This window comes from Aspergillus fischeri, genomic scaffold (assembly GCF_000149645.3).
Source record: "Aspergillus fischeri NRRL 181 1099437636265 genomic scaffold, whole genome shotgun sequence".
Classification (NCBI taxonomy): Eukaryota; Fungi; Ascomycota; class Eurotiomycetes; order Eurotiales; family Aspergillaceae; genus Aspergillus; species Aspergillus fischeri.
Genome location: NW_001509761.1, coordinates 1,473,343 through 1,495,701, shown reverse-complemented (window position 1 = coordinate 1,495,701; position 22,359 = coordinate 1,473,343). Strand labels below are relative to the sequence as shown.

General features: G+C 44.7%; 5 protein-coding genes across 5 annotated transcripts, besides 4 other annotated features; 3 read left to right on the top strand and 2 right to left on the bottom strand.

Moving 5' to 3' along the window:
* The first annotated feature begins 1,689 nt into the window (after positions 1-1,689).
* Positions 1,690-3,210: a mobile genetic element.
* Positions 3,211-3,382: 172 nt separating this feature from the next.
* Positions 3,383-3,415: a microsatellite.
* A 116-nt stretch (positions 3,416-3,531) lies between these two features.
* Positions 3,532-5,055: a mobile genetic element.
* A 2,575-nt stretch (positions 5,056-7,630) lies between these two features.
* Positions 7,631-8,365, top strand: NFIA_005660 (uncharacterized protein; the record flags this gene model as incomplete). The annotated part of the gene is made up of 1 exon (XM_001259099.1): positions 7,631-8,365. One exon carries the CDS (start codon positions 7,631-7,633, stop codon positions 8,363-8,365), a length of 735 nt encoding a protein of 244 aa, XP_001259100.1.
* Positions 8,366-10,851: 2,486 nt separating this feature from the next.
* Positions 10,852-11,763, bottom strand: NFIA_005650 (uncharacterized protein; the record flags this gene model as incomplete). The annotated part of the gene is made up of 1 exon (XM_001259098.1): positions 10,852-11,763. One exon carries the CDS (start codon positions 11,761-11,763, stop codon positions 10,852-10,854), a length of 912 nt encoding a protein of 303 aa, XP_001259099.1.
* A 2,304-nt stretch (positions 11,764-14,067) lies between these two features.
* Positions 14,068-14,298: a mobile genetic element.
* Positions 14,299-16,208: 1,910 nt separating this feature from the next.
* NFIA_005640 (putative HAD superfamily hydrolase) lies at positions 16,209-17,134 on the bottom strand (the record flags this gene model as incomplete). The annotated part of the gene is made up of 2 exons (XM_001259097.1): positions 16,209-17,043; positions 17,115-17,134. The coding sequence occupies 2 exons, from the start codon at positions 17,132-17,134 to the stop codon at positions 16,209-16,211; spliced, it is 855 nt and encodes a 284-aa protein (XP_001259098.1).
* Positions 17,135-18,422: 1,288 nt separating this feature from the next.
* On the top strand, positions 18,423-20,011 carry NFIA_005630 (cytochrome P450; the record flags this gene model as incomplete). The annotated part of the gene is made up of 2 exons (XM_001259096.1): positions 18,423-18,725; positions 18,773-20,011. The coding sequence occupies 2 exons, from the start codon at positions 18,423-18,425 to the stop codon at positions 20,009-20,011; spliced, it is 1,542 nt and encodes a 513-aa protein (XP_001259097.1).
* Positions 20,012-20,598: 587 nt separating this feature from the next.
* Positions 20,599-21,380, top strand: NFIA_005620 (putative short-chain alcohol dehydrogenase; the record flags this gene model as incomplete). The annotated part of the gene is made up of 2 exons (XM_001259095.1): positions 20,599-20,943; positions 20,994-21,380. 2 exons carry the CDS (start codon positions 20,599-20,601, stop codon positions 21,378-21,380), a joined length of 732 nt encoding a protein of 243 aa, XP_001259096.1.
* Positions 21,381-22,359: the final 979 nt, after the last annotated feature.

Sequence of the window (22,359 nt, the reverse complement as noted above, 5' to 3'; positions counted from 1 at the left end):
CTGTTTAAAGCTCTTTAAGCTATATCCTATCTATAGAGCCTGCCTGTACCAGCCTGCCCTGCAGCCTAAACAGATAGATAGAGACCACTGTAGCCAGCCCAAGTGTCAACTACCTTATTAACCTACTTCTGTTTACTTACTAGCCCGCACCTTGACACTTAAGGTGTTTATTCTAGCCCTAATTTAATTAATTATTCTAGCTATTACTTCCGCGATTCTAATTTATTAAATTAGAATTAATTTTATCTAAGGATTTACCTTTAAAAGTTATAAAGATACTAGTTTATTCTTTCTTACTAAGGCTTTCCTAGTATTTTTAATAATAAGAGATCTCTTTAAAGATGCTTAGCTTACTATCCTCTAGTAAATAGTCTAATTAAATACTAGTATATTAGGAATTAATCTTTTTTAATACTATAAGAAAGATCCTGATACCTATATATCTAGTATATTATATTATATCTAGTTTAGTATATATACTTAGCACCTTCTCTTACTTACTTAATTAACTTAATATATTTTAATTAGCTAGCTTAGTAGTAAGCTTTTAATATTTTTCTTAAATTCTATTTATTTATATTTTAATTAAAGGCTTTAGGTTAGCCTTAAGCTTTTAATATCTTTTAATCTTATTATCTAATTAGCTAGTAAGCTACTAGAGATACTCTCTAGCTATTATTTACTTTATAGTAGTCTAGATAGCTATAAGACCTTAATAATCTAGTTAATATTACTTCTTATCTTCCTTATAGATTACTAATTCTTTAATATAGATTACTAATTTAATCTTAGTAGGTTTTACTGGAGCCTTTATAGTAGCTATAGTAATTAATAAGTTATCTAATTAGCTTACTTTAGTTATTTAGGGCCTCTCTAAGGCTGGCTAGGGTTCTACTAGGGCTGATCTCACCTGCTAGTTGGCTAGAATTATTAGATAGATTAGTTAAATTAGTAGAATAGGGTAAGGTCTCTCTCCCTAGAGTATATCAAGCACTCTATGGGTTTAGGCTAGGCTAATTATATAGGAATCCTATATCTACTAATCATCAGGCTGGCTTAGCATGATAGGAACCTTTATAGTAGCCTGGGGCAGTAGTTCTGCTTGATATTCTATATCTAGCAGGTCAGGGGCAATGATGGTGTTTAATATAGCTTCACCTCTTTTAAATTAGGTAGTTTAATATCAAGATATCTCTATGGTGTGAGATCTAGCTCTTACAGGCAGGAACTATTAATTTAAGGTGCTAAAAATAATTAAATCTATGCATCTAGGAGGCAAGCCAGGCTTATAACTATTAGAAAGTATAGAAACATATGGGATTTTGCTGTCACTAGTAATTTGCCTACTAATGAGAAAGTTTAGAAGGTATGATTTTTTCTAACCTATTGTCTGACTAGCTAGATTTTATACTATTAGATTCCAGCATCTAGATAGGGGTAACTGACTGATTATTGGCCATAGAAAGAGTGGAATCTATCTAATCGCAATGGGGAAGGTCTATCCCGTTCACCCAATCGGGCAAGCGGTAATCTATATCAAAAAAAGGTTCAAATAAGGCATATTAAGTAAGCAGGGTTTTGATAACATAATCAACCACCAAGTGACGAATACCACTGAGCGACGAATTTCTCCCTACGCCACCCACTTCCTTTCTTCAACGCGTTGTTTTATCACCACTACTATTAAAAATGCCTTTATCTCAAGAAAATCGGATACAAATGGTAATTGCAGCTATTAAGAATAAAAAAATTAAATCAGTACTGTGTGCTGCAGAGACCTTTAGCGTGCCTGAGCCTACCCTTCGCGCTCGCCTTAATGGAAGAAAACCATGCTCAGAAACACGTGCTAATAGCCATAAATTGACAGCCCTGGAAGAAGAAGTTCTTACCAAGCGTCTGCTAGATGCAGATAAACGGGGCTTTTCAATTTGACCAGAGTACCTGCGTGGAATGGCGCAGATCTTACTCCATGAGTGTACACGGGATCCTACCGCAACCATTAGTGTCAACTGGGCATATAAGTTTATTAAACGCCATCCAGCCCTTTGCACATGATATAACCGGAGGATTACATACCAGCGTGCAAAGCAGGAGGATCTAAAGGTGATAAAACAGTGGTTTGCAATTGTGCATGAGGCTATTCAAGAATATAGCATCCATGAGGATGATATCTGGAACTTTGATAAGACTGGCTTTGCAATGGGACTCTGTATAACTTTGAAGGTTATCACTGCAGTAGATCATAGTGAGAGACCCCGTACTGTCATTTAGGGGAACCGCGAATGGGTTACAATAATTGAATATGTAAGCTCAAAGGGGGTTTCTATACCACCAGTGGTTATCTTAAAGGGGAAAGAGCAACAGGCTACCTGGTATCAAGAACCAGTAGTTCCTCAAAGCTGGTTAATTACAAAGAGTGATAATGGCTGGACAACTGATATAATAGGCCTTCGCTGGCTTAAGGAGGTATTTGAGTGACACTCAAGGCAGCATTCAACTAGTGCAAAGAGATTACTTATTCTTGATGGCCATTCTAGCCATCAGACTGCAGAATTTGATGCTTTCTGCAAGGAGAATGTAATTATCTGCCTTTGCATGCCACCACATACTTCTCACCTTCTGCAACCACTGGATGTTGGCGTTTTTGGTCCACTAAAGCGCGCATATGGGAAGTTAGTTAAAGGAATGATGGTTGCTGGGAACAACCATATTAATAAGGAAGACTTCCTACACCTATATCCATCTGCACGTGAGAGGGTCTTTATCCAGAAGAATATACACAGTGGCTTCGCAGGTGCTGGTCTTAAACCACTTAATGAAGACCAGGTGCTTGAAAAGGTTACTTTTCAACTCTGTACACCAACACCACCACTTCTTGAAGGCTCTATATCATCTGCTTTTCAAACTCCTCAGAATCCTCAGCAACTAGATCAAAAGGTCCGCAGCCTGGAGAGAAGTCTTCAGAAAAGAAAGCTTTCTAGCAGTCCAGTATCCCATATTCAACATCTTGAAAAGGCTGCACAAATGGTAATGAATATGAACCTTCTTCTTCAAGAAGAAATCAAGGTTCTAAGGGCTGAGAATGAGCGAAAGATGAGAAAGAAGGCAAGGAGGCGTGCTAACCTAGGTAATGATATCCTTTTATCTGTACAGGAAGGTCAAAGTCACATTCAGCAGCTTGATATGCCTCTTGTTGAGCAGGTCAGTGAGCCTATACCTATACCTTGTTAGTGGGCTCCACCACGCTGCAGTGGCTGTTGGACTATTGGACATACTAGAAGGAATTGTCCTAATATATAGCTATATATTCAGCTACTAGATAGTCAAGTCTAATGATGTTGGTGGTTGAAAAGCTTCAAAATAGTATTAGAAGCGGCAAAAATTCGTCGCTCGGTGGTATTCGTCGCTCGGTGGTTGATTACGTTAACGTAATCCACGGCCGAGTCGTCCACACGGCCGTCCCGTCCATTTTTGCGCCCATCTTCTACAATCATTCTTCAACACGTTGTTTTTTCACTACTACTACATAAAATGCCGCTCTCTCAAGAAAACCGGATGCAAATGGCTATTGCAGCTTATAAAAGCAAAAAAGTTTAATCAAAATCAAGGGCTGCAGCCATATTTGGAGTGCCTAAATCTACCTTCCTTGATTGGCTCAAAGGAATCAATCTATGGTCAGAAACACGTGCTAGTGGCCATAAATTAACAGCAATTGAAGAGGATGTCCTTGTGAAGAGACTGTTAGATACAGATAAGTGAGGCTTTCTAATCTGTCCAGAGTTTCTGCGTGGAATGGCACAGACTTTACTTTGTGAATGTTCCTAAGATGCTACTGCAGTCCTTGGAGTTAACTAGGCCTCCTCCTTTGTTAAATACTGTCCTAAACTACGTGCAAGATATAATCAAAGGATTACATACCAGCGTGCAAAGCAGGAGAATCTAAAGGTTATAAAATAGTGGTTTAAAGCTGTACATGAAGCCATTCAGGAACATAGCATTCATGAAGATGATATCTGGAACTTTGATGAAACTGGCTTTATAATGGGACTCTGTACAACATCTAAGGTCATCACTGCTATAGAGCGCAGTGAGAGACCTCGTACAGTCATCCAGGGCAATCGGGAATGGGTTACTATCATTGAATGTATTAGCTCTAAAGGGCTACCTATACCACTAGTGGTCATCCTGAAGGTAAAACAACACCAGGCTGCTTGGTATCAAGAACCCAAGCTTCCTTAAGACTGGTTAATTGCAACTAGTCAAAATAGCTGGACGACAGATGAGATAGGTCTCCGCTGGTTAAAAGATGTGTTTGAGCCATATTCTAGGCGATATTTAACTGGTGCAAAGCGGTTGCTTATTCTTGATGGCCATTCTAGCCATTTAACTCCAGAATTTGATACTTTCTGTGAGGAGAATGTAATCATCTGTCTTTGCATGCCACCTCATACATCTCATCTTCTACAACCACTGGATGTTGGTGTTTTTGGCCCACTTAAGCGCGCATATGGGAAACTCGTTGAAGGGATGATAGTGGCTGGGAATAATCACATTGATAAAGAGGATTTTCTACATCTATATCCTCCTGCGTGTGAGATGATCTTTAATTAAGAGAATATATGCAGTGGCTTTGCAGGAGCTGGTCTTAAGCGACTAAATCAAGACAGGGTTCTTAAAAAGATTACTTTTCAGCTTCGTACGCCAACACCACCACTTCTTAAAGGTTCAGTATCATCTGCCTTTCAAACACCTCAGAATACTCGCCAGCTTGATCACAAGCTCCGCAGCATACAGAGAAGCCTTCAGAAAAGAAAGCTTTCTAGTAGTCTAATATCTCATATCCAACATCTTGAGAAGGCTGCGCAGGTGGCAATGAATGTAAACCTTCTGCTACAAGAAGAAATTAGGGTTATACGGGCAGAGAATAAACGAAAAAGAAAGAAGAAGGCAAGAAGACATGCTAATCTAGGTGGTGATACCATATTATCTGTACAAGAAGGCCAGAATCATGTTCAGCAGCTTGATATGCCACTTGTTGAGCAGGTTGATGAGCCCACACCTATATCTTGTCAGCGCGCTGCACCACGCTGCAGTGGATGTTGGACTGTTGGACATACTATAAGGAGTTGTCCTAATAAATAGCTATATATTCAGCTACTTAATAGTCTAATTTAATGATGTTGGGGGTTGAAAGGCTTCAAATCTGCAGCAGATGGGCGCGAAAATGGACGGGACGGCCGTGTGGACGACTCGGCCGTGGATTACGTTAGTTAGTGGTCCCTTTTGAGGTTCGCCGCTCGCATTTGAGCGTCCAAAACTTGGACTTCTCTACATGGTCCTGCAAATCACCTAAACAGATGGCCTTTGTTGCCTGATGACTTGCCTGCCAATGGTCCAATGCCATTTATTGTGCGCGACCGAGGTGCCATGATTTTACTCAATACACCTAAGAATGATGGACAAATTGTATCAGAATCCTAGGGGTTTGGAAGTGATAATTCTAACAAAAAAACATACGTTAGGTTTTAGTGGTAAAGATGAGTGGCGGATGTGTAATGAACCTGTTAGGAAGGTTATAGTACGCATATGGGATATATTTGCCTGATGAGGTCATGTGTATAACTAGGAAACTACTTAATAGAGTAGCTTAAAGGCTCTTTTATACCCCTTTTCGAAGAAGCTTATTTTTCTCGACGCAAAGCATCACGGTGGTCAGCTTCCGCCTCTCCCAGGAGCCTCTGTTCCCAACGTCAGCCTTACGCAGCTTACAAGCATACTACAAAGAACCTCGACTGTGCGTTACTGTGATAGTTCTGCTGTAGAAATATTCAAGCCCAATCGGTACCCTCCCATGGAGGAACGTCATGTACTTTCGCTGCATGGATGCAGTCTGGTTCCCCTCCCTCAGCCAATTTTTCAGGGCGTTCAGAACCATTTAAGGGGCTCTGAACTCATCAAATTCAATGATCAATCGAGAGCATCGGGGGAAGCGAGTCCACGGCACCTTCCCAGACCTCAGACTAGACATACTGCCCAACTTAAGTTACCCTTCGATATGGCGCCCGCGTTAACACAGTGGTTCGAAGCCAAGGAATGGCAGCAACCGATAACTACGATGTTGCTGTATCCAAACACGTCTGGTTTATGAACTTTCAATGTTTACTGCTCCCTGCAGAAACTGAAAGATATTATTGTCACCAAAAAGCATCTCTTTAAACTCCGGATATTGATGTGCTGGGCGTGAACATGGCGGGAGCTGCAGAAGATCTTGCGTTTGATCATTTGGATAGAAAGCCAATGTGATGTTGGCAGGATCTCTGTTCGGGACACATCGCCTTGAAGAGCTGAATGGCCGCGTTCAAGAAACTGAGACAAGTTTAGACCACCATTTTTCCGAGCCGATGTGGCACATTGGCAACGACAATTTAAGTCGCTGGCTTAGGTTGACAATTGTCGTCCCTCCTGGCAGTACGAGGTCGCTCTATCTGACTGTGCTCGTACTGTCTGTACTACGAAGTGAATGCCTAATGGTGTCCGACCGATCCACTTGCTAATATGACTGGCAAAGCATGTGATAGCTGCGCTGAAGTTGAAATGTCCAAAAAAATTGACAGCCATGGTGGCAAGCCCAACCCGAACCCTATTTCAATAAGTGACTAGTGAGACAAGCTTTACTATGTAGAGTTCAGATCGACAGAGCCTCTCTAAAGGATATTTAATCTAGTGGTATACAAAGGCCATGAAAGGTATCACAGTCTTGCCTTATATAACTCCAAAAGCCACTGTATCATCTATCGCTATCGAGTACAAATATCAATTTATTGAACTATTTTATGAGGTAAACCACCTTCCTGCTGTGCAAATCAAGCGCGCAAGAAAGTCCCAAAATCAAGAATGTCCATTGGCGATAAACAGAGGGGTAATAGAAACTCCGAGGATCTCCCAAGGTCACATTCTTTGGCCATAGAGTGAAATGTACAATGAGACATCAGTGTAACTAGCTCTGCAAATTAACCATTTATATTCACATGTTGGTTTTTAGCCCTTCTGCTGCTCCCACTTGGTCTGGCACCGCCCATATTATAGCCCACATCCCACTCCCGAGGCCAAGAGGACCTTATCCCCTCACGTAATGCCAAGCATATATTTTTTTTGTATTAACGTTCTAACCAGTAAAAAGAGGTGCTAAAAAGGACGTGCCTGGCAACTGCTCCGGCAGCCAGCAGATCACATTGCTGAAGGCTCTAGCTATCTAATCACAACTCCTATGCAAATTGCGCGCTTCAAATGACTACAGATAAAACGTTGGTGCTTTACGAATGTCTGGCTGCCAGTATCGGGGCGCTATATCCGACTCAGATATATTACATACCGGAAAAGTCGCATCTACCTCTTCGAGAATTCATACTGGTCCCCGGTTCCCACAGATAGAGAGCCGCTGTGGAGGCAATTCGCGAGTTTAATATAGTTCCTCTGTCGCAGGAGACATACAGGGCCGCTATTTGGACAGTATAAGAATCCCCACCACAGCGAACTCATGCCTGCCTGGTACTTCGACAGAAAATCGCGCATGTGGATAAAGTAGAATCATCCTCTGGAGGTGATATATCGTATGACTCCTTCTAGCTTAATGTATAAGGAGAAGGGTGGTCCTCCCTCATCATTTCAAATCCATCAGTTCTTAAAGCAATGCCTGATTCCGTTGATCGCCTTGCCGACACAGCCTTTTATCTCCTCCTTTCTGGTATCATTATCTTCAACAGCCTTAATCACTATGTTATTCGCAAAGAGTCTGTTGATTACGACACTTTGCTGTCTTACAACATCTTCGCTGGCATCTACATGGCCCTCTACCATCGATGGAAAGCCACTGCCCGACAAGTGGTTCCAAATCAGCCTCAACGAAACCAGTCTCGACACTCGTGATGTCGCCGAAATTGCTGAACGTACTCCAATCACTGTATGTGAACGGACAGTTATCGCAGTAGGTGCCTGCGTTGGCATCGCCTCATATGTTGTCACCTTCGCGAGAAATATCGCTACAACCATCAAGGATCTGTCCAACGGGGGAAACTGCAACGCTATGCACGGCACCTTTGAAGGCCTGAAGTGGACGTACTACTCCACTGGCCGCAACTGTGATACCACTGCTCAACATGATACCATTGCCGGTGCTATCAAAAAATACCTGAACAATGTCGAGCACAACAATATTTGCGGTACTCAGTGCCTTCGCATGGACCATGGTGGAACCTGGGATGGATGGTTGAAGCTGGGCCCCGTTGGTAGCTTCAACGAGAATGCCTACTGTGGTCCCTCCTTATCCTTTGACAGCTGTCTCTCCGGGGGTAACAATGATATCTGAACGTATTGACCCGGACTCATCGCAACCATACGAGTTCTGTTGGGATTGAAGTGACCAATTTGACTGTCTCTGGTCACCGTGGAGAGGAATCAATATACATGGGGGTGTGTGGTTTGACTAGGCAGTAACTGTTCTGCTGAATGCACTCCAGAGGGGTTGTTCTGACTGTTCATAGATTAAATTCAGGGCAGTGATATTGGACAAGACAGTCGCGACTATCTATAATCAACCCCTGTCCATTCGTGATAATCTGCTAATAAAACACCAAATTGCCACATGTTAGCAAGCCTCTCGCAAAGAGGGTTTGGTATTTTAGAAGCAGTCTTAAAAGTATCCAGCATGTTCCCAGGAGTGCATAAAGGGCTCCTGGGAGCTTGGTTTGCTCTCTCCAGAAGATTGGCCATCCCAGGAATAACTGTGCAGTTTACTGGACCGTTCTCACAGGCCATATTTTCTGTAGTCATTCAGCCTTCCCCAAGCATTATCGGGAAACAACGTATAAGATGTACACTGCAGTTTATAAATCAGGATCTGCTTAGGTGGTCATAAGCCAACAAACTAATCTCACATAAGGTTGGCCTTTTTGCAATGTATCCAGTCTGTTTCGATCCTCGCTACCCCATAGATGAATTACTTCACCTAATTCCTCATCGCCACACACCGCTCTCTTTAATAGCAGCCTCTCCTTACTAGCCCTAATGCGCTGAGGAATTTGGATCAAGCCAGAGGGGCTCTAAACATCTGTTGCTTAGATATGTGATCCGTGCTCTCTGTCACACTTATCCTGTGTGGTGACTGGGTTTCGCCGCGGACTCGATCTCGCAAGGGAGGCGGTCAGTTATGTATGTAAACCTGAAGGGCGACTGCATGTATCCTTATCCTGGCTTACCCTGACGGATAAGTTGAGACACTCAATATTATAGGATACCTTTTTTTCATGCTGACCAGATCCCGGCGGCTGCGCTTCAATAATTTTAACAGCCAAAAGGCCAGTTCGGCATTGGTGGTGAGCTCACAGTGTCGCAGGTTGCGATAAATATCTCCCGAGCTATAGTCACCATCTCAATGAATGCAAAGCTAGCGCCTTAAATCCATTGGAATACCTTAGTCTTGATTAGCAGAGATAAGGGCTCCTGAATCCCTAAGCTTTGGCTTACTGTCATGATATAAGTTTCCGTCAGGTTCCAGATATGAGCACATAATCAATGCATTATCCAAGCATCTCTAAAGTTTGTCGCTCCGTAGGCGATATCGAGGCGGCTGGGTGATTGGAGCTTACAAAGAATCAAGACCTGCGTCCCCGCACAGATGCCTGCCATTGAGGTCAACAATACTCCGTACTGCATCAATATTCTTGATGTGCTGTGGCCTTACCTTAGCCGCCAATAGTTGTGTACAGTTAGTGAACAGCTGATTTTCACGTCCCAGAAACTCCCAGTGTCCTGTACTAACAGCCACAAAATACAGCATGCTGGAAGTCATCCTAATGGCGCTAATCAAAGGACACAGAAGAGTGCTTGATGCATGTCCATCTCTGACCCCTCGCCTACAAGTATCATGCATCTTCACCAATACATTTAATACTTTCATTACATTTGCCTTCCATGTTTGTCTAAACACGGTTCATCTCTTTCAGTTGTTGGAGTCTGTGGTAGTATCCCCACGTCAACCTCTTTTTTGACCTCGAACTTAAAGCGTCGTACGGAATTAGCCTGCAACTCCCATTTGGAGGCGTGGAAAGAGCTGGAAGTCACTCAATTCACTGGCTGAAAGACCGTCATAAATTATGCAGGAATTCCTTCAGTCTATTTGGAAATATAGATATAGTGCCAATGCAAAGCAATCTTAATAATATGGTGAGGCAAGGTTGATATTTATACAGTGCTGCTAATACAAAACTGGGGCTACTAATTTGGCTTTTCTGATCTCTTCTGCAATAATTAATAGCCCACACACCTCCACATGTTGAGTTAGTGCTTCATTTGGGCAAATTGGCTCTTTGCACGCAATCTATCTCCATACTTAAACAGGAGCCAAGGAATAGGGAGAAGGACGACCGAAATAAATGCCCAAACACTTCCTGCCCAGTGAATCCCCATAGCTTGGTACATTTGGATAGTAAAGAGTGGAAATACTGCTCCGAGGGTGTATCGCAATGTTCCATTGGCTGCGAGCGCTGCATGGGATTTTGTTTAATAACGGTCATCATTCAACGCATTTTCCCAGGGCGACACTTACCCGAGGCAATAGCTTCTGCGCGATAGACTTGCGCCATGTATATGATCGTAGACAGCTAATGGGGAACTTAATTTTGAACATGAACCATCTTCATAGTCATCAGAGACACTTACAAACAAGGAGAATGCGCCCCATCCAAAGGGAACCCCAGCAGCTACCAAGGCAGCCCAATGGCCTCCCCGGTGGGCCTCCCACGCATTCCTAATCCCACATTAGTATGCAACAGAAGTTCTTTTGATTTGAATCAATCACCAGAATAGTCCAACAGGGAGAAGAACACTTCCCATCATCCCAGCATACAAGCGATGTTCTGGTGCTGCTTCTCCGCCTGCAGCCTGGAGGGCCATCGCATAAAGGGTGCTGTCAAACACAAGGAAAGTGATGATTGCCATCACATATCCAATAACAACGCTGATGAAGCCCAGCCCGGCATGTCGGAGATCAAATCCATACTCCAGCTGCAACACATACATCGCACTGCCGAAATAGCTGAAGGTCACCGCATAGGCAAAGGCCGTATATATGGTCAGCGACAGAACAATCGCCTCGTTGCACAGCATCTTAATAGGCCTAACAACGGAGAAGCGCATAATCTGGCTAAAAGGGGTTCGCTGGTTCCCACTTTCACTGCCTCCCTTGACTTTGGACGCGTTTCGCAAGATTCTGTTCTTCGCGGTTTCTTGCATCAACAGCGTCCCTAGCACGATCGGTGCTCCCAAGATGAGAAGAAGGTATTGTGTCCACCGCCAGTCATCTTGGTGATTGTGTAGGATATAGGCGCCGGCGAGCGGTCCGAGACTCGGACCTAGGAAGGGACCCAATATAAATAGGAGAGAGACAATACCTCCTGTTCTGCCTAATGCCCACAAGTCATTAATTGTACCGGCCCCAATGGCAACCCCTGCCGAGCCAAGAAAGCCTGCCAGAAACCGACAAACTAGGAGGGTACCGAAGTTCTGTGCTCCTGCGGCAGCTCCAGTGAAGGCAAGGAGGCACGAAGCGGTAATCACATACAACCATTTCCTGCCTAGGATCTCGGACAATGGGGCAATGAAAATAGGTCCAAGGGCGATCCCAAGGGTATAGAGTGCCAGGGTAAGAATGGATCCCGTTCGGCTGACATGAAATTCGACAGCAATTAATGTGGTCGCAGGCACCATAACAGATGTGCCAAAAGTTCTGTGCAGGATTTGCGTCAGCTTACTCACATTCAAGTTGAAAGGAAAGAGTATAGATTGGTTACATCCAAAAGGCTAAAGCACAGGGAATAAAGGTATGCAGCGTTTTCAGAAAGATGTTCCAATTAACTGGATTTCTCTTCTCATTGGGATCGTCCCAAGATAAGAGCTCTACATCTCGTGCATTGGATCTTCTTTCGACATCACTGTCATGTTCCGTTGAGCCTATGCTTGAAGACATTTTGTGTGATAACCTTAGATTAAAGAATCTCAAGGTATCAACCTGATGGCCTAGTATCAAGTATACCCAACACTGAATAGCAAACGACATGACACCCATGCAGAAAAGATTGATCATCTCATTATATGCCTATGTAATCACCCATAGCGAACAACCGAGTCATCATATACGATTTGTGATTAGTGATCGTTCGCTGGCGGCGCAGCGGGCTTGGGTTCACAGCTGGTTCTTAAGAGGTATCCACGCCGCCCGGCTGTCAATCTCCACCTTATGGGCAAAGTTGCCAGAAAAGAGAAAATGAAAGAAGTGACATCCAGGCAGCGGTAGTGTATGCGTGCCAGTATAGCTGTGTACATTCTAATGATATACCAGACACCTAAGCTAATAATCTGAAGCCTATATCTCTTAGATGACTAGAACTTCGACGCAGGTTGGCGTATATCCGCAGCGTTCAACAGCTTTCTCCAAACTTCATGCCTATTACGCTAAAAGTTCTGCCGGTCGTAGAATGATATTGGCAGAGATATACACGTTCTGTCTGCATTTATACAAAGTCTCACTCCAAATTGCCGCCAACAGATATTTCATCTACCTAGGGGAGAGGACTAGTTCCTGACCTACAGGGCTTTAATTCACAATTGTCTAATCGTTAGTAACTCTCAGAGGCCTCGGAATTCGCAGATGACAGGGGTATTTTAGTGGTTTCTGGATTACTGTCAAGCCATAGCTTCATGGTTAGAATAAACCTGAAGATATAAACGCCGGAAGTTTGATACCCTTCCGTAACCTGCTGGGTTACAGGTTTATTCTCTTCACTATACTTATTCTTTTCTTTATCAAGTTTTCTTCCATCAACCATGCGCCAAAAGATCCCCAAAATCACATCGCGGGCCGCTGGGTCTTAATTACAGCACACCACCACAGGGTAGAAAAATTTGCCCTCATCTAAGTCACAGAACCCATTTTCTTGTGATACACTATATGCTGAATATTTTGAAGGTCAGCGGACTTAACACCACCTACTGAGAATTAGCGTGAATCTGAGTCTGCAACTGGCTAGTCAGTTGACAACAAACCTTGCATCGGGCGGACCAGCATTTTGAACATGGCTCCCGCTTTATTGTCAGCCATAGCCATATATTCAGGAACTGTTGGGCAATGCATTTTGGATCTCGAATCCAGATCCCAACCTTGGCCCTCGGTTAGAACAGTCGGATGCAGGATGATTACTGATCAATCAATGCGGGGATGATTACTGATCAATGTAAACTCCCATTGATCTGTCACAGTTTCAACTACCACGGAAGAACCACATATAGTAAGCATGATTAAAAAGTTAGGGTTAACTATTTAATTCATTATGACTTACTATAGTACATCCAGTATATCCACGAGGCGTAAAGTCATTATACTGGCACGATAATACATATCCTAGCTCATCCCATGTAGTGCAGCTACAAGCACAATTGGATAGTGATTAAAGTAAGCTCTCATTGATCTATATTACTTCTTTATACGGAAAATAAATGGCAAACCAAGAAAGAAAAACAAAATCGACTGAGACTGCAGAAGCCACTCTCACCATTCAATTGGCATACAGTTTATGGGAAAACATCAGAAGGGTATCCTGAGATTCCCGACAACCCGACATACGACAGTACTAACACTGTCAGTCAACGAGCCTCGCTAGGAGATCAGATGCCGGCCGTTACGAGCCAAGAAGAAGATCTGTCAATGTAAGCGGAGAGTTACTTATAGTCTCCTCTTACTAATTGTTGCTTTGCTCCTCATTTCTTTGGTTTTTGTATGTAACTTTGGGCCACGGAAGCAACTCAGAGCATTTTACTCCGAGTACAGTTTACCAGAAGAGATAGATGGGGTTTAAAAGGCCCGCTCATTACTACGTCCTTTCGCCTTCTTTCAACTCATCAACTTCTATTAATTTAATTGAGTTACGTTGGTAGATTAGCTCTTCTTAGTGCATGCCGTGCAATTCTTTTTCGCAAGCTTTGACAAGATCAATGGAGATTAACTTGTCTCACTGAACCTATTTCTTTTAGTTTTATAAATCTTTGAGCCTTATTAGATATCTCTCTAATATAGGCTAGATTTTCATGTATTATAAGTATATCATCCACATGGCATATAATAATAAATTTATTAGTGGCATTTATAAATATTCCTTCATCATAAGGAAGGACATGAAAATCTAGTTCTTTTAGGACTTTAGATAGGTATTTATACCAAAGCCTTGGGGATTGCTTTAGGCCATATATATAGCCTTATTAAGATGGCAGACTTTATTCCTATATTTAGGATTATTATAGACCCCTATAGGTAATATAGTGGATATATCAACATTAATATCAGCATTCATAAAAGTATTTTTAACATTATACTACATGATATGCCATCCTTTATTAATAGCTATTATTAGAATTTAGTGCCAGGGACATTCAGGTTGGTTCTTCTATCAAGCGCTTACATTGAGGGTTGCACTACATAACATAACCCACAGTTATCTAAAGAGGTGTGACCACCTATTCCAGGATGGACATCATTACTCATTGCACCATCTGAGATATTGGTCGCTAGGTTGAATTCAAAGAGACAACAGGTACTGTATCAAAGAACCAGGCGGGAATGAGAACAGCAGACTTTTCCTTAGTCGTCATCATCATCTTTATAAACCCCCCAAGCTCCCTGCCCAGAGATTTGGAAATCCTCTGACAGTGGCGGTTCAATTTGACCGGTAATAGACTGAGTACCTGAAGGACCCGTCAGAGACAAAGAAATGTCGGATCCTCCAACCCGTGAGCTAGGCTGAAGGAGTTCGCGGCCCCGCAATTTTCTGGGCGACTCGTAGGTCAACCTGGCGTTGGAGACGTTGAAGTGTGGAAGAGGTTCACCAGTAATGTATACATCGAGGTTGTGCATGATGCCGTCGACGAAAAATTGACCATGGATGTTGTGGCCAGAACCTCTCACTGTTCCTTGTGATGCTGGCATCTGTTTCATAAGAGTGTCTCATGTTAGAATAGCAGGAACTTAAGAACTATATGGAGAAGGTGTGGGCTTACATTGTCTTGGTATGGGTGATGTAGCCTATTGATTGTAAATGATCTGGACCTGTGATTATTGTTTTGCTTGACAACTGGCTGATCAGGTTGATTCTTTATATGATAAAGTGTGGGTAATGTAGATGGAGCCCAATGTGGCCCTATGTCATTGACATTCGATGGTGTGTTACGTTTGCAACTTACCAGAGGCGGGTGACCTCACCATTCGCTGCAAAGGGTAATAACCACAACACAGCAGCACATGATACCAGACCTGTCCTATTAAGGATAAAACAAAAATACAAGATCATGCCATAATAGTCTAAACTAGTACATGCATAGCCCAGTGTCGTCTACACATATAAGCGACGGCATAGATGTCGAGATCCACCACTCTGTATTTCTACATTGGCACTGGAGGCCAATTAGAGGATCGTATCTACTTGCCTTCCAAAGTATACTAATGAGTATTGCCTCGGTATTCTATTACCAGGATAGGTATTCATGTAAGTGCAGCAGATGTTACGCGAGCGAGTATTTGCCATCGGATATTGTACAGACCGGCCGCACTCCGAGCCTTAGCCAGACAATCAGTATTACAAAAGTTAAATGCATGGTATACTACCTGAGACAAAACGCCTTCAAATATGTGCTTAAAGGAAGTGGAGTGGTCATTGTGCCATGTTATTGCCGATTACTAGGTGCTGAGCATGGTGGATGGGAGCACCCAGGCGGGCACAGGCGCAATCTCAGTATCAAGGTGGAAGTGATTTAGCACGGAAGAGATCGACTTTACTCCACCAGTTTTGGCTCTATTTTCTGAGTCGCAAGGGACCAGTAGAGTGCGCGAACGGAAGCAACGTTTTGAGGAGGGTCAGTCGTACCTTTGCAAACGAGGCATGCCTTAGCATAAAGAGGTACCTATATTTGGTGTATACTGACATTTTCTTATCACTGTAGGGTCAAATAGATAGCAGGAATTTCACCGGCATCCCATCGGTAAATAGATAGATGTCCTCTGTATCTATCCTCATCTACATTTTATTTACATCGATGGATAGATTCCTCCTGCGTGGGAGCAGATCCAGTCATTCCAGGAGAACCGATTTGGGTCGACAATAGCTCACCTAGGATGGTGCAACAATACCATACTTCTCATAATCAAAATGATCCAGACTCGGTATGCTTTCAGCCCAGCCGTCATCAATCTCTCCTAGCTGCCACTCGTCCCCGATTTGACTCATTCCCGTCCTCCCAGCAAGCACCTCCTTCTGCCTCTCTTGATATTCAACCCCCAGATCCGGATGCGGTACCCAAACAACCCTCATCCCCGCCCTTCTCCCAGCCTCTACCCCGGCCACGCTATCTTCAAAGACCAAACATTCGCTGGGCAAGATGGGCTTCCCAGAGTCTGCTGTAGAGTTCAACGCCTGCAACGCGACAAGATATATATCCGGCGCTGGCTTCCCTCGACCCTGTCGCACTCGTGGGTCATCACCCAGGACCCGCCTCTCAGATGGCAAAATGCTAAGCAGCTGTTTGGTTTCCCGTCTGGACATTTTCAATTCGAAGGTATGGGTCTTGGTGCTAGATGCCAATGCCAGCTCGATCCGCTCGCCAGAAGAAGCACTACGTGCACGGCCGAGGTTTGACAAGAGCTTCTCCGCGCCAGGCAGCGGGGTACAAGTCTGGAACTGTTGGTGCACTTCTTCCCTCAATTCACGGGCAAATTGCTCGCGGGAGATGGGCAACTTGGCCCAGTCGTGGAACAGGTCGCTGTTTGTTGAGTCGGGGACGCCCATAAGCGAGGCGCGAATTGACGGAGTGAAGACAGGTCTTCCATACTTTTCAAGAAGCCGGTTGGTGGATCGAGTGATTTTGTCTTCGGAGTTGATGAGAAGCCCGTCCAAGTCGAAGATGCACGCCCGGATTGCGGGGAAGCTGGTGGCCGTCGTTGTTGTCCTACTCTCATGTCGGCGATCAATATGCCATGCTAAAGCCATACGTCGATGGCGTTGTGGAAGCGCACTTACTGTGTGTCAGAGCGAGCCATGGCTAATAGATGGAGGCCAATTTGATCCGAATTGACGGTATTGGAAGCGAATTGGAGGCGATTCGGGTCGTCAATCCACGGGTGATCAATCATTATAATTAGCGCCCGTCCCCACCACGCCTGATCGGGGATGGTGCAGGATGTCATACATATATATAATTTGGCCCTCGTCTTAGGTAGATTCACAGCATGCACACATCTTATCAGGTGATGAGAAGTGATGCTTGTGCATTTCGAATTGAAGCGTTAATCCAGGTGCTGCTTGGCGTGTTGCTAATCTTTGAATTGGCGGAATTGATGTCGAAGCATTGTAGCCCTTAAGAAAACTTCCATAGTCTCATGAATTTGTTTCTGGATTAGGGGACGATCTGCCATTGTTGACATCACAATCTCGCTACTAATACAAACTATCGCACAGGCTGATAAGGAGGGTACTATGATATATTGCAAAATATAAATCAGTGAGGAAGGGAAAGAATGCAAGGCTTATGCATACCGCTGGAATGCTTATAACTTAACTAGTTAACTAGCAGCTGATATGATTATGTCATACTGTATCAAGCAGCCAAGGGATCACCCCTTGCGATCGCCATGTCTATGTCGAATCCACGTGCAATTTAATCGGTTGCAATTTCGCACCCCGAGCCTGGAGCATAGCGTTCAGGGATTGCATTACATATGTTGCAGGATATTGGACAAGGCCTCACCGATTTTCTTCACTCAGGGCCACCAGGTCTCCAACTCAGTTCCTTTCCCCGCATATTCGGATCACCCCATAGTCCCTAGACGGAATATCGCATTCTGAAGTCTAATAGTAGTCTTCTACCCTCGATCTTCATGATCTGCAAGAATTCGGAAGCGATGACTGCCTTGTCGGTCGGATGAATACCAATGTCCCTGGATAATTGAGAACAGAAATCCTCCCCGATAAATTAAGTTAAAGTCTAATTGTCGACTTGTTTCTGGGACCGCAGACTACCTCTCATTGGCTGTGCTTTGATCGGTGCTCTTGTTTCCCCGCGCAAGGCTGTAGATCTTCTCCGCCTCCGCAATTCCCCCACGTGGGATTCGCCTCTCTCGGACAGACATGCACTTATCATACCACCTTATCAGTGCTCAGAATTACCTTATAAGCAAGTCGCACCCGAGGCACTTCCGATCGGGTCTCCGCATCGGATGTGAGAACGTGAGCCGATAGTTGTGCTACTATCTTCAAGCATATAAGACGCCAAGGATCGCTTTGGATATTACCGCACACTCATCAAGCTGAACTCATCTGTCAGTCAGCATGGAAGTTTCAATACTATCGTCATTCAAGGCATACGCCGCATACGTCGTGATTGCCGTGGTGGTCCTTCGTCTAATCACCAATCGCTTCCGTAGGAGCCTTGCGGGAATTCCAGGCCCCGCAATCGCCAAATGGACTCGTCTGTGGAAGTTGCACAGTGTCTGGAAGGGCGATCACCACACTACCGCCATTGACCTGCATCGCAAGTATGGACCGCTGGTGCGCATTGGTCCGAAGCACGTATCTGTTGGAGATCCCAGTGCTATTCCGATCATCTACGGTCTCAACAAGGGCTTTACAAAGGTTAGAAGTCAGTCAAAAATTCCAATGATAATGGCTGACGCTAGCAGACCGGTTTCTATCCCATCCAGTGCATATCATGGAACAAAAAGCCACAGATGAACCTCTTCTCCACCCGCGACGAGATGTTCCACCGGGAACAAAAGCGGCCAGTGGCAAACGCCTACAGCATGACCTCGCTGCTGGAACTTGAATCCGCAGTAGACTCCTGCACCGAGATATTCATCAATCAGCTGGCGAGATTCGCGAATAGCAAGAAGTCCGTCGACCTGGGTATGTGGCTGCAATACTACGCCTTTGATGTGGTCGGGGAATTCACCTTTGCCAAGAAACTCGGTTTTCTGCAGGAGGGAAAGGATGTCGACGGCATGATTGAAGCAATCCAGGGGATGCTGGTGTATGCTAGTGTGTGTGGTCAGATCCCCGAGGCTCACCCGCTGCTACTGGGGAATCCGCTTTTCCCCATATTCATGCCCAGCATGGAGACATGGAACCAGGTCCTGAATTTCACTCTCAAGGCTATCAATTCGCGAGCATCGCTGCAGCGAGACGGCGAGCTCGATGCGGAGAAACCAGAAGCAGGAAAGGACATGCTGTCCAGGTGGATGGCCATCCATGTGTCTGACCCAGAGAAGCTTACCACCCGGGACGTCATCGTCCATCTGTCGACGAACGTGTTTGCCGGTTCAGACACCACTGCCATTGCTCTGCGAGCTGTCTTCTACCTCCTCCTTCGTAACCCGTCCGTCCTGGCCAAACTGAACGCCGAGATCGATAATGCCGACCGAGAGGGGAAACTAAGCCACCCGATTTCCTACCGAGAGTCCATGAATCACCTGCCCTATCTACAGGCCGTTCTCAAGGAGGCAATGCGACTACATCCATCCGTGGGTTTGATCCTCGAGCGCGAAGTGCCCAAGGGCGGGGTCACCATCTGTGACAGACATTTCCCCGATGGAACCATTGTTGGGATTAACGCATGGGTTCTCCACCGAGATGCGCGGGTGTTCCCCGATCCTGACAAGTTCATTCCCGAGAGATGGATCGACAGCGACCCGCAGCACTTGAAGAAGATGGAACAGAGCTTCTTCGCGTTCGGGGCCGGGTCTCGGACTTGCATTGGTAAGAACATTTCGCTTATCGAGATGCATAAGATTATCCCGCAGCTTTTGCGGGAGTTTGAGATCCGACTGCATAGTCCAGAGAAGGAATGGAAGACGAAAAATGTATGGTTTGTGCAGCAGGAGGGATTAGTATGTGATCTTGTACGCAGAAGGGATGTCAAGTGAATCATTAGCGCTTATGATTCTGCATTTTATGAACGTACTGATATGGGATCCTACTTTACATTATATAGTACCGGTTCGCTTCCCCCGTAGAATGTAGATCTGCCATTTATTATTCAGCTATGGAAAGATCTTGGAAGACCATGATGACAGCAGGAATAAAATGACAAATGTGCAAGACTTAAAAGCTCCCTTGTGCATTCTTGCCTCACATTGCTTCCATTTTCATCCACCTAGTAGGATCGGCCGTGCGGCCGCTAGTGCTGACATATATGTCAATAAAGCAGTGCCTTTACATCCAGTGAGAATGCACGCATCTAATAATGGAAATTAAGCCGCGACTCAGTTGCAGACCTCTGGATTTCAATTGGCCCAGACAGTTGTTTGACTTTCATTCTGATTGCTGCCACGCTACAGACATAATGAAATAGAGGCAAACATTCTATAAAGTCACCAGATATGCCACCAGCGGCCGCTAGCATTGATTTGCGCAAGCCACCTTCACCTCAGCGCGATATAAATACCAGACTTTTAGATCTCATTCCCACCCCAATTCTCCACATTATCAGAGAGGTCTTCAAATCCACACAATGTCAAATAAAACCCTTCTCCTCATCGGCTCCGGCCCTGGTATCGGCGTAGCCGTTGCATCCCTCTTTGCCCAGCGATATTTCGACAACGTTGCTCTCTTCGCACGAAACCCCGTCCAGCTGGAGAAAGACCGAGAGACCATACTCGCTTCCGCAGCGAGCGCCAACCGCATTGTCACTGTGCAGACCTGGCAGGTTGACATTAGCGATCTGCACCGTCTGGAAGAGGCACTCGCCGAGGTCGCACAATTCGGGGACTTGGAATGTGTGTACTTCAATGCGGCGCGGGTAGCACCCAGCCCCTTCTTTGAGTTTCCGATTTCGGGTATTGAGGAGGATTTCAAGGTATTTTCAACTCTCATGCAAAGTGAGTGGCAAATATTGACTCACGACAGGTGTCTAATCTCGCTCTCTATGCGGTAGCGAAATGGGCGATGCCCCTTCTGCGTGCGAAAGCAACGAGCGGGACTGATTGCCGACCATCCTTCCTCGTCACGAGTAGCTTGCTCCCTGTTGATCCCATTCCAGAGCTTTTCTCACTATCTATGGTTAAAGCCGCTCAGGCTAATCTGGTCAAGTCGTTGGATAAAGCATTTACCCCGGAAGGTGTGCATGTTGGCTTGGTGGTAGTGGGCGGGGCGGTCTCTCCATCAGCACCAGCGCTGAATGCAGGGAATATTGCTGAGCAGGCTTGGAATTTATTCGCGCAGAAAAGAGAGGATTGGACGGGACAGGTGACCATCCGGGAAGATAAGATGGTAGATTGGGAGTCTTCCATTTGAGTACATGGTTCGTGGTGATGTGTCGTAGACATCAAACCTCAGTATGAGAACTAAACATCGACTCCCTCTTCTGATTATTGAGAACCAATTGTAAAACCGAGAGGCCTCAATTGACATGAGCAGTAAACACAGTACCAAGCAAGGTGTTGAAGAAAAGAACATGAACGCGCTTCTCCAGTTGCCGCAGCAAATCTCGATCCCGTACACATGGACTACGACGGAAGAGTCGCTAAGGAAGCGAAGTCGGACAAAGTGGGGTTGATGGAAGAACAGATTGATAAGATGAGCACGGCAGATTCATCATCCGGATGGGGTCACAGAAGAAGATTTTCTCACCGAGTCCACTGTAGGATCATCTAGGAGTCATTTCTCGTCCCACTGCCAAGTCATTGTCTTTATCAGATCAAAGCAGGGAGAAATACCATACTCCGTATCAACGCTAGTATCATGTCCACATTGAAATACAGCGTATGGTATGGGTGGATATCCGTCAGCTGTATTTCCATGAAATGCTGTCATTACTGACTTACTGGTGGGTTCCTAGTACCTTAGTACAAGAAGAATGATCTTGATCAGATAACGCTGCCAAGATGCCAAGGGAAATGACAAGGATTCCAGCCTTAAGGCGACAGAATTTTCGCATCACTTGATCATGAAGTACCATTAGGAAGAAAAGGATAGTCTATGATGTTTTAGTCAAGAGGCCTTTGGAACTCACATAGTGCCAGAGACATAATTGTACCATTGCATCTAGGGGCTCATTGCAGAAGTTGCATCTATAGCCGAAGTTGCTTATGCTATGTGTCGATAGCTTTATCAAGGATTAATTACTCCTTAGAGGGAGGGTTCTGTAAAGCGAAAGAATTTGACTGAGCAACTCTTATAAAACATTAAATTATATTCGACATAACTCTTCAGTGTCTTTCCATTACCCTCATCTCACATCCCACAGTCATCTTCAGGGTGAACGGCCACCCAT